Here is a 12992-nt window from a genome sequence, read left to right as displayed (position 1 = left end):
TTCCATCAGAGATTGACCCTGGGTGATAAAGTTTTAGATATTTTTCACATTCACGAAGCATTTTCTTAAAATGTATTACAGAGATTCACAATCAAGTTCCATAATACTGGATGATCAGCATTATTTGGTGAGTTTCAGGTGCTGATATGGGTGGCCTGGGAAGATTTCTCTGTTACACCAGGCACACAATCCACCATGCCACCTATTTTTGCACATTGATATTTACTTCTCCTGTTCGCTCTCTTTTACTATAAAAGTTTAAGATTTCAATTAGGTCCTATTTGTTTATTTTTGTTTTATTTTCATTACTCTAGGATGTGGGTCAAAAAAGCTATTACTGTGACTTATGTCAGAGAGCATTCTGCCTATGTTTTCCTCTAAGAGTTTTATACTATCTGGCCTTACATTTAGGTCTTTAATCCATTTTGAGTTTATTTTTGTGTGTGGTGTTAGAGAGTGTTCTAATTTCATTCTTTGACATGTAGCTGTCAGTTTTCCCAGCACCACTTATTGAAGGGACTATCTTTTCTCCATTGTATATTCTTGCCTCCTGTGTCATAGATTAGTTGACCATAGGTGCATGGGTTTATCTCTGGACCTTCTATCCTGTTCCATTGATCTAGATTTTTGTTTTTGTGCCAGTACCATACTGTTTTGAGTACTGTAGCTTTGTAGTATAGTCTGAAGTCAGGGAGCCTGATTCCTCCAGCTCCGTTTTTGTTTCTCAAGATTGCTCTGGCTATTTGGGGTCTTTTGTGTTTCTATACAAACTGTAACATTTTTTGTTCTAATCCTGTGAAAAATGCCATTGGTAATTTGATAGGTATTGCATTGAATCTGTAGATTGCTTTCCATAGTATAGTCATTTTGACAACATTGATTCCTCCAATCCAAGAACATGGAATATTGGTCTGTTTGTGTCATCTTTGATTTCTTTCATCAGCATTTTATAGCTTTCAGAGTACAGGTCTTTTGCCTCCTTAGGTAGGTTAATTCTTAGGTATTTTATTCTTTTTGATGCGATGGTAAATAGATTTGTTTCCTTAATTTCACTTTCTGATCTTTCGTTGTTAGTGTATAGAAATGCAAAAGATTTCAAAGCTTTTGCACAGCAAAGAAAACCATCAACAAAATGAAAAGACAACCCACAGAATGGGAGAAATTATTTTCAAATGAAGCAACTGACAAGTGATTATGTCTAAAATATACAAACAGTTCATGCAGCTCAATATCAAAATATAAACAACCCAATCAAAAAATAGGCAGAAGATCTAAATAGACATTTCTCTAAAGAAGACATACAGATGGCCAAAACCACATGAAAAGATGCTCAACATGACTAATTATTAGAGAAATGCAAATCAAAACTACAACAAAGTATCACCTCACACCCATAAGAACAAAAATCTACAAACCATAAATGCTGGAGAGGGTGTGGAGAAAACGGAACCCTCCTACACTGTTGGTGGGAATGTAAATTGGTACAACCATTATGGAGAACATTATGGTTTAAGGAACATAAAGGTCCCTTAAAAAGCTAAATATAGAACTACCATATGATCCAGCAATCCCACTCCTGGGCATATGTCCTGAGAAAACCATAATTCTAAAATATACATGCATCCCAATGTTCATTGCAGCACTATTTACAATAGCCAAGACATGGAAGCAACATAAATGCCCATCAAGATAGGAGTGGATAAAGAAGATGTGGTATGTATATACAATGGAATATGACTCAGCCATAAAAAAGAATGAAATAATGCCATTTGTAGCAACATGGGTGGACCTAGAGATTGTCATACTGAGTGAAGTCAGACAGAGAAAGACAACTATCATATGATATCACTTATACATGGAATCTAAAAAAATGGTACAAATGAACTTATTTACAAAACAGAAATAGAGTCACAGATGTAGAAAACAAACTTATGGCTACCAGGGGAAAGGAGGGAGAGATAAATTGGGAGATTGGGATTGACATATACACACTACTATATACAAAACAGATAACTTGTAAGGACCTACTGTATAGCACAGGGAACTCTACTCAATACTCTGTAATGATCTATATGGGAAAAAAATCTAAAAAAGAGTTAGATATATGTACCTGTATAACCGATTCACTTCACTGTATACCTGAAACTAACACAACATTGTAAATCAACTACACTCCAATAAATTATTTTTTTAAATTTAAGAAAAGTAGAAGTCATAATAAAATACAGAAAATAATCTATCTGCCTCAATAATAATAGAGGCTATTTTTTCATCAGATTTTGTTGATATTATCTTTAAGAATAAAGCATTACAAATAAAATCAAAGTCCCATAGGTACTCTTTTTCAGTGCCATCCAACTCTTCTTTCTCCAGAGTTATTCACTCTTAAGTATTTGTTTTGTATGACTTCTATGGCTAGTCCTACTGTTCCTATTGCCTAAAACTTGCTAATTACTTAACATTGCTTTTTATTTTTTATTTATTTATTTTTAACATTGCTTTTTAAAAGCTGTCCTATTAGCATGTGAAACAAGTTTATTTGTTTTAACTACTACGTTTGCTGCTATTTATTCATTCTTCTACTGATGGGTGTTTATATTACTTTCAAGTTTTATTATTTAAAAAAATCCATAATGATCATACTTATATATGTCTTCTTTATGAATATATGTACAAGTTCTCCAATAATATAGAAAGATATTTGTGGCAAAATAATCCAGGTCCACATATTATTGTTTTGTTCTTCAAAGAGATTATAAAAATTTACTTCCCAGAAGCTGTATATGAGAATTCTCATTTTACTATATCTTGTCTCATATTTGACATTATCATAAATTTTTACTGTCCTGACATCTGATAGTTATACACCATAGTTTTTAAGATAATTCTTCAGTTATTCTGATAAACTATAAAGTACTAACTTTTGGGATAGGTTTAACAAAGATAGCTCCTTTAAAAAGACTTTTCTTTCTCATATCTGGTTTAAATTTTAACAATGGCCTGCCAATGGTGTTAGTAATAATGGTTATCTTATAATGGGCAACTTACTATGTCCCAGACACTCTTCAAATCATTTAAAATATATTATTTTAATTTTTTTAATCATGCAAGAATATGTACTCTAAGAAGGCGGGGAGTTTTGTCTGTTCTATTGACTATTCTATTTCCAGGATTTAAAACATTCTATCACTTAATGCGTGCTCAGTAAGTATTTGTTAAATAACTGAATAAATGTGTCAGTTCATTTGGGCTACTATAACAAAATAACATAGACTGGGTAGCACAAAAACAACAGAAATTTACTTCTCACTCTTCTGGAGGCTGGGAAGTCTAAAATCAAGGCACCAGAATGGTCACATGCTGGTAAAAGCCCTATTCCTGCTTCACATCCAGTGCCTTTCACTGTAACCTCACAGTGGTGGAAGGGGCTAGGGAACTCTGTAGGGTCTCTTGTATGAGAACACTAATTTAATTCATGAGGACTCCAGTCTCATGACCTAAGGACCTCCCAAAGGCCCCACGTCCTAATATTTTCACGTTGGATATGAATTTTGGGGAGACACATTCAGACCATAGCAAAATGATATAATTATTAGCATTTTAGAGGAGGGCATTTAATGAGTCAGAGGTTAATTTATTTCCTGAAGATCATAGATCTGGTAGGATCTGGCAGACTTGTCAATCTTAAGCATAGTTAACCTACTCCTAACAGACTCTTCTCTTTCTATGCTTTCCATAGATTCTAGAGAGAAAATCTATTTTCATGTCTAATCTATAAGAGTTCTTTTAGTGGTGACATTTTAATGATAATGATATATGCTTTGTAAAAAGGTAATTCTTGGCTGCTTTTCTCCAATATACATAAAGTGTTCACAGCACAGGCTCTGGAGCCACTCTGTAAGTGGAAGTTTTTATTGCTTTGTTAAAAAATCCCCTAGGATGCTATCAAGGTCCATAAGTCTATGCCAACACAAATTTGAAAGCTCAGATACATGACTTCATATTTTCCAGTCTTGTATCTGCACCCACCTGGGTAGCAGGAGGCATGCTTCTTTCTAGGTCCAGAGGAAGACCTTTGGAGAGCATACAGGGAAGGATCACCCTGCTTTTCTTGCCTAAAAAACCCTTCATCTCTAGCTGAAGTCTTTGGTTTTTCAGAATGCTCAAGAGCACCTCTTGGACTCATTAGCAGGTGTGGTGGGCCGGGGGTGGGGAGAGTGGGTATCATATGACAAAAATAAACCTTCCAGCTAATCCCTTGTCTGACCTATAAAGTGTCCACAGGATTCACCAAATTAGGATTTTAAATCATCCATATTACACTGATCAAATGCATGTGCTTGGAGTTGAAACACTGCCCAGAAATAACTAAGTATGAATGAAATTATGAGACTCACTTTGACTCTCTGTTTTTGTTAAAAGTTTCTGTCAATATATCTGACTATGGCAAATAGTATGGCTATTAATAACTTCATACACTCACTGAGACAATTTTAAGGAAATCCTTTATTAAAGATCTATCTACGACCCAGCAATCCCACTACTGGGCATATACCTTGAGAAAACCATAGTTCAAAAAGAGTCACGTACCAAAATGTTCATTGCAGCTCTATTTACAATAGCCAGGACATGGAAGCAACCTAAATGTCCATCGACAGATGAATGGATAAAGAAGATGTGGCACATATATACAATGGAATATTACTCAGCCATAAAAAGAAATGAAATGGAGGTATTTGTAATGAGGTGGATGGAGTTAGAGTCTGTCATACAGAGTGAAGTAAGTCAGAAAGAGAAAAACAAATACAGTATGCTAACACATATATATGGAATCTAAGGAAAAAAAAAAAAAAAAGGCCATGAAGAACCTAGTGGCAAGACGGGAATAAAGACACAGACCTACTAGAGAATGGACTTGAGGATATGGAGAGGGGGTGGGGTGAGATGTGACAGGGTAAGAGAGTGTCATGGACATATATACACTACCAAATGTAAAATAGATACCTAGTGGGAAGCAGCCGCATAGCACAGGGAGATCGGCTCGGTGCTTTGTGACCACCTAGAGGGGTGGGATGGGGAGGGTGGGAGGGAGGGAGATGCAAGAGGGAAGAGAAATGGGAACATATTGTATATGTATAACTGATTCACTTTGTTATAAAGCAGAAGCTAACACACCATTGTAAGGCAATTATACTTCAATAAAGATGTAAAAAAAAAAAAGATCTATTTATTAGTGATATTTATTATGTCAGTAAGATTATTGATGATTACTACAGCTCTACCTTAAAGTTCTGGTAAAAATTCTCAAATCTGACTGATTTTGACAAAGTCAGAAATGAACTTCTAATTATAGCTTTTCTGAAGATCATAGTTCATAATATTCGAACAACAGTCCTGCTGTGTATTTACTGTTCATTCAAATAAGAGCATCTTGAGTGAACTTGCCTGTTTTTACCTGGAATGATGCATGTTAAATTCCAGTTCATATGCCCAAACTACTCTTCAGTCATGTAAGTACAGGTACTAATTCAAAACATAATTATCAATAGAGCAATAATGGATTACTTTGGGGGAGCTTACTCAGTCACTTTTGAATGCACGCTTTCTCCCTGTTGTTCCATGACTTATGAAAAGCTGTGTGTATAATATTTCTGGAGTCTCTACAATGACTGAGCCATAGAACATCACATGAAAATATAATCACAGAGGACTCAGAGGAAAAAACCTACAACCACAACAAGACTCTCTCCTGATTTTAGCCACTGGCATAGAATATCCTGGCTGCAAGTCATCACTGAACTATTCTGATGAGGAGGAGCTTCTTTTCTTCGTAAATGCACACCTGGGTTTTTCAGCCTGAGCTAGGTTTAAGTCATCAAACTGGCTCTCACCTCAGCTTCCTATTGTTATATCTTGTATGTGTGTGTCAGTCTTATGTTTTAATTTCTTGGAGGAGGGGTGGAGAGAGTGAGGGAACACCTGCTTTATATTGGGCTTACTTTTATTTTCACTTCTAAGAGCAATTAAAGCATTATTTAGCACTCACTATCTACTTCTATAAGAATGTTTTTCAGCATCTGGAGTTAGTTTTCTGAAGTATTGATGAAGCTACCATTTAAATTTTTAGACAGTTTATATTTTCCTAAAAATGTTCAGGCCTTTATATAGTGTTATCTGTTGACTTTCTGAGTCCAGTACCAATCCAGATGTACCCTCTGTTCCTGTAATACTGGCCAACTTGCTGTCCCTCAAACCCACCATGCACTTTCACATGCTTTTCTCTCTTTCAATATTTGACTTTGTAGTTCATGCCACTCAGTGTTAGATGTAGACTGAGGGGTCACCACTGTCTTGGAACTACAGATAACCTAAGCATTGCTAATAGAACGTGTCCCTCAGAGAAACATTGGGCTGATTTGATATTGAAACAAACCAAGAACTTTTGGTCCAAACCAGATTTACTCTTAAAATTCTATTATGCATAATTTGAGTATTCATCTCTATTTTGGAAGCTATGTAGCAACTTGGAAGACTCTATATATAATTCATAATTGTCATCTATTCCCCTGAAAAAAAATAATCTCTTAATGTTTCTAAGTGCAGTGGAACATAGAAAAAAATTAAGGAATTTGTCAAAGACAGTCCAGTATAACAGATTAATTAAAGACTATTCCAGTATAGTATATGGCAAGTACATATACTAACCAAGAATCATTCCTTATGGAGGGTTTTTACTTATTTTTTGTTCTTTTCCTTCAGTGTTTCTATATTCTTCACACTCTCTCATTTTCTAACATACTCTAGCAAACTTATAGGCAATAAAAAGACCATCTCCCACTCATTTAAACATGCAAAAAAAAATGAAATTGAAAAATGTTATTTCAATAATTCAGTTCAACCAGTATCTCCTTAACAATGCTCCCCTCAATACCCTGACACTCCAGCAGCATTAGCTGCACACATTTGAGTTCCCTGGAAGCAAACGTTGTGCCTTGTCCTTCTCTGCATCCTGCTCCACTTCCCAGCATACTGCCTGGTACATAGTTGATATTCAATACACTTTTATCAAAATTCATTTTGATAAACAGTCCACACCAGGTATAGAAAATAATGGAGTGCACTGTTTGTAGAGAATTTAAAAACAATAATGAAACACATTAAATATTAATCCACTTTTTATTATTACCCTGTACTGGCCGTTCCAAAAAAATGTTAGTGATAAGATACTCCTCCCCACATACAGGGACTATTCCTATCCAAGTCCTCTGGTGTGCTATGGCCAGTAAGTCTAGAATCAACTATCTTAAACATCTAGTTACATGAGATAATTAAAGGTTTTTGTGATTTAAGCAACTTTCATATGAGTTTTCTGTTACATGCAGGCTCTTAAGTACTATGGTTTTTCACAGAAAGTAACAGACTCAGATTAATCCAGCACTAAAAGGAAAATCGTGAGCTTCTGCTCTGAGGACCCACAGAGTTGCTGAGATCCCAAGCTCCCCACAGCTCTAATCACAGAAGGCCTGGCCAGTTATGGCTCCTAGTCTTACACGTTCAGGAGATTCTCCCTATTCTGCCATCAGCTTAATTATAATAAACTGCTTTTACATTGACTAGTGTGAGTAGGTTTGCCTTGTAACCAAAAGAACCAACTAAAAATCAGAACCTGGCATATAACAACTAAATTACAGAAGACTGACCCAACATAAGATGTTGATTGGATTCACACTGCGAAGTCTATACTAAGAAGATAGCAAACAGACAGAAATATGCTTAACATAGCGTTGCTTATAGTAGTTAAAATTTATCTAAATGCTCATGAAAGGAGAACAGATAAATGAATGATTTTTTGAAGAAAATATAATAATGTGGGAAAATTCAGCCAACTATTATCTGTAAAAAGGCAATACATAATTACACAATTATTTGAAAACACACACACACACACACACACACACACACACACACATATATATATATATATATATATATATATATATATATATATGCTGGTTGGAAATAAATCACATATTAGTAGTTGTTATTTCTGAATAGTGGTATCAAGGGATTTTAATATTTCTCCTGTTCATTTTCTATTATTTTCAAAGTTTTAGCTCTAAAGAAATAAAACAATCTTAAAGTAGTTAATTAGCGCATATTTTCTTTTCATTAGTATATTATGAAAATACACCAGGTTTCAGGATATTGCTCACAATGAGAAAGCATACATATATGAAAGTAATTAAATTGATAGGGTAGATAAAATACAATCAGGAAACTTTAAAAAAGATAAAATATGTTAGAAACTCATAAGAAATTGCATTTTATAAAAAGAATCATCACGTTCCAAGAAAATCTCTCTCTCAGAAAAAAATATGTAATTTATTTTAGTGAGAGGCTTAATTTTTAAGAGAATAAAAAAATTAAAAAGTATTTAGTTCTCTGCTGTTACAACAGTATAATCAAAACCTGAGTCATGCTTCTGAGAATATGGCATTATGAGAGTAATTTCACAATCTTGTGGGATGCTACTCTAATATATGATGAGAGAGTTATCTGAATTTGATGTGGAATCTCAAGCCTGTCTGTTATTGATGTAGTTAGATGTTTAGTCTTGTTTATTTTATTCTTTAGATCACCACTATTCAAATACATACAGCGGTAGTTGAAGTACATATTATATCTCAAATCAATGAAGAGTTTTCCCATTAAGATACATTTTTTTTTCTGAGTAGAGAAAAATCTGGTTGGGAAAAAAGTGCAGTAAAGTGAAGAGATATAACTATATTAAAGGGGGTGGGGCAATGATGATTTATTTGAAAAGGCAGGAAATGCCTAAATTTTCCACATGCTATTTTCAATTATGCTTTGCCCAGGAATAGGAATTTCTTTTAGAGACAGTGTAAATTGTTGAGGTGTATGGGTTACAAGGCATGAGGCTCATTATCCTAGGGTAGATCATATGTAGCAGCACTTTGCTTCAGAAAGGCTATCATTAGAAAAAAGTCTCATAATATTTCATAAAATTAATTACATTCAGTATCATCCTATTACAATTTGTATGGAAACACAAAAGACCCCGAAGAGCCAAAGCAATCTTGAGAAAGAAAAACGGAGCTATTTCATAAAATTACAAGAGCAAATATAGAAATTAAAAGATAAAACCATACCAGATACAGCAAGGAAGTCATCAATGCTTGTAATGTCATCTACAGCTTCAGTGAGGACATGGATATGATTCTCCCACGTGCATCTGTACATTTCCATGGTTTTTTTGACCACTTGACTTTTGGGTCTTGCAGCCAAAGCAAGTGCAGCATTAATAATCTGTAAAGATGTAGAACGTTCACATAGTGATTTCTTTCAGAATAGTTACCATTGTGCCTATGACAGGTATTCTTTTTAAAAAAAAAAATTAGATATATTTATGCCCTCATGTGTAACTCTTTCTTTGCTTCTGCTAATAGTTTAATTTTATTTTTGGTAATAATTTAATTAATTTTAGAACTGTTTATTGTGCATCAATGCACTAAGAACTGCAAGAGATACAATGATAATTGGTATCTGCCTGTAAAGAGCTTGCATACTACTCAATGGGAAGGGCACCATATAACTCCAGCTCAGTTCAGGATGCAATACATGCCATAATTACAAAAATGATAGACGGTCTTTAGAAAGTAGAGAGATCACCTTCAGCTGAAGTTCTAAGAAAAGGTTGAGAAAAAGGTGCAGGAAAATGAAGAGATATAACTATATTAAAGGGGGCGGGGAAATGATGATTTATTTGAAAAGCCAGGAAATGCTTACATTTAACTGGTCACTTGGATTCACATTGCACAACTATGTGGTGAATGTGCCCATTATATGCAAATCACGGGAATAAAAGCTTTGACTTTCTTGAGGACTTGAAAATTTTTACCAGTAGATATTCCCTGTTAATTCATTCATTCATTTGTTTGTGCATTCACTCATCATTCAGTATTTCAAATATATTCTGAGTTTTTTTGTTTTTTTTTTTTTAATGTATCAAGCACTGTTCTTGGTTTTAGGGATATGGCAGTGAACAAGACACAAGCAAAAATCATTTTCTTCATGGGGATTATATTTCAGTTAGGGCAGGCAGGCCAATAGCAAGTTAAACAAGTAAAATATATGGTCTCTTCGATGGTTGTAAGAAATAAGGAGAAAAACAGAGCAGAGAAGGGGGATAAGGGGCGGAATGGTAGTGGGGGTAGGAAGTTTGCAGTTTTAGCAAGGCCTCACACTGAAGTGGACAGCATGGGTGAGAAAGCATTGTGGAACAGAGAAGTAGCAATATTCAAAAAGTGAGAAAGCAGGCTAAATGCTACGAGAATGGCGAGCAGGCTCACCTAGACTCTGGGTATGCATAACGAGTCCTTGACCGCCTTGACCATCTTGCTCAGGACTGTGACCTTATTTGGAAGGTACTGGAGCGTCATTTAAACTTTTGAGTGATTTGCTCAGAACCACACTTTAGAAAATTTCATTTGGCAAATGAGGCTACTGTAATAGGTTACAGGAATAAGAAAGAGCTTGGACTGCAGGGGTGGACGTACCGAAAAAGTTTTGACAGGACTTACAATAATTTAAAGGAGGATGTGGACAGATCAATTATTGCCAAAAATATCATGCAGACATTAACACATCTGTGGAAAACAATGCTTAAAGACATGGAAATATATCCACCAAAGTGTAGTTAACAGCAGATTACAAAACACATCAAGCTTCATAGAATGCCGCTTCTAGCAAATATGCTAGAACTAAAAGTTAGATGAATCCATACAACAAATAACAATGTTTCTCTCAGAGTGGTGGGATTTCCAGTGCTTTTTATTTGATTTTGTGTGTGTAACTGCATTTTTCAGATTTTCTACAGTGAATATGTTTTAGTCGTATACTCAGAGTAAATGAAGCTATTCTCTAAAGGAAGTGATTACTAAGGTTTTTCCATGATTAATGAAGATAATGATTATAGTACTGATAGAAAATGAGAGATCAGAGAGTTTAAAAGTCAGTCAGGGTTGTAGAAGCAGATGTGTGAAACTGTTTTGGAGGATACTGCTGATGAAGGGTATTAGATGTCAACTTTCCTAATACAGAGGTTGACTCTGAAGTGACTCTCGTCTCTCCCTACAAATTACATAGTGGCCAATCACAGATGTGAAACTGGAGTTCATAAAAAAGGTGTCATCCATTTACTCATTTATTTGTTCATGCGTTGAAACAAATTAGTGCCATCAGATTCTACATGGAATACTAAAGACATCACAGTGAAGAAGATTCCATCATAATTTCTAAAACAGCCCATAATCTAGAAGGGGAATAAGCCAAAAGCCAGGCAACTGCAACATACCAGTGATTCTCAAACTTTAGCCTCTATCAGAATCCCCTTGGATGGCTTGTTAAAACGGATTCTTGAGCCGTGCTCTGGAGTTTCTGATTCAGTTAATGTGCTTTGGAGCCTGAGAATTTGCATTCTAACAAATTCCCAGGTGATAGTGATGCTACTGGTCTGGGGCTCCCAGTTTGAGAACGACGGCAATATGTAAGTGCTATAATGTAGGGTTATTGTAAAGGCAAGCAGAAGGTGCCTTACAACACATGGGAGAGGTATTCAGCTCCATACGGAAAGATGTTTCGAAGGACTAAAATCTGAGAAATAAATGGAAATTAGTATAAGGTGATACCCATTTAGGAAGAGGCAATAACATGTGCAGTGATGACCTAGAAGCAAGGTAGAGTCTAAACCTCACCTCCTGAGGGAGAGGAGATAGTAATAAAGTTGTAAGGAAATCAAAGAAGGCAATGGAAAAAGGGAGGAAAGAACTCACCTTTGTGTTCCAATATAAAGTACCAGTATGTATGAGGAAAGGATACAGTGGAAGTGATAAAGATGAGAGAAGGAATCATTGGGGAGGTAGAAAAGTAAGGTATTGAAGAGTCAAGATGAGGAAGAAAATCTTTTCAAAGGGTCAAATGCCATAGAAATGTCAAGAATAATGAGGACTAAAAATGGCTTTTGAATTTGGAAAACAGGAATAATTGGTGTAGCAGAATATTTGATACAAAATTCAGATTTCACCAAAATATAATGGCAACAATAAAAGTAATGTTTTTCTACTCAGTAACCTAAAGGCTGCACCTTACATACATGACTTTCAACAAATTATTGGACGTACAGAAGGAGAGAAATTAGTTGCTTGAAAATATTATGTTGATATTCTCATTTCTTTTTTATGAAAGAGGAACACATTGAATTTTAAGGAAACACACACTACCTTTAGAAATAACAACTCTGCAGTATTCCTGGACTTTAGTTTTAGAGTTTTATTAACCTATTGACTTACAACGTATGTTTGTGTACACTGCAGAGGCTCTGGTCTCTGGTGTTTCATTGCCCTGAAGTTGAACAACTGTACACACGTGGTTGTGTACAGTTATGCCTTCACACTCTGTGCATAAAGTACTTGTGCAGATCCCTCAGTGGGGATATGGAATCATGAATATAAGGCAGGCTATATTTTGTAAGAAAACTTCCAGTTCTGCAGCTGATCCAATTTACTGATTCAACACTGCACACTATAAGAAAATTTATCCTACCTGACTCTCCTGATATTTAGCTTAAATCTAAAAGCAGACAAAACTCAGAAGATGTGCAAACCCTCTTTAAGGCAGAAGAAATCTTCATCCCAGAGTCATACTCCTAACATTCTAGCTACATATCTAGAGGTGGGGGGAACTATTCTTAAATCCTCTTCATGTGTAACTAAAGATGACTTAAATCTGAAGTGAATGATGTTGCTTTCTGAAGCATCGTTCTTTAGATTATGGTTGAGGTGTGTACATGTCAGAATCACCCTTGACCCTGAGAATCAGCTAATTAGTTCGTTCACCTTTGAAATAGTATCTTTAACTTTAGGAACTTACTATATCTTAATAGGACTACTTTAATAGTCTTCCAAATAGTTTCC

At 35.2% G+C, this 12992-nt stretch overlaps 1 protein-coding gene across 4 annotated transcripts in view; it reads right to left on the bottom strand.

Moving 5' to 3' along the window:
• CTNNA3 (catenin alpha 3) overlaps positions 1 to 12992 on the bottom strand; it is a 1725675-nt gene that overhangs the window by 500474 nt on the left and 1212209 nt on the right. For all 4 annotated transcript variants that reach the window (XM_082424660.1, XM_082424659.1, XM_082424661.1 and 1 more), the window contains one exon: positions 9171 to 9327. In XM_082424660.1, coding sequence (XP_082280786.1) covers positions 9171 to 9327 — 157 coding nt within the window. The remainder of the gene's footprint in view (positions 1 to 9170; positions 9328 to 12992) is intronic.

The sequence above is a fragment of the Balaenoptera physalus genome (assembly GCF_965194825.1).
Source record: "Balaenoptera physalus genome assembly, chromosome: 14".
Lineage (NCBI taxonomy): Eukaryota > Metazoa > Chordata > Mammalia > Artiodactyla > Balaenopteridae > Balaenoptera > Balaenoptera physalus.
This window is presented reverse-complemented; position numbering and strand designations above follow the sequence as displayed.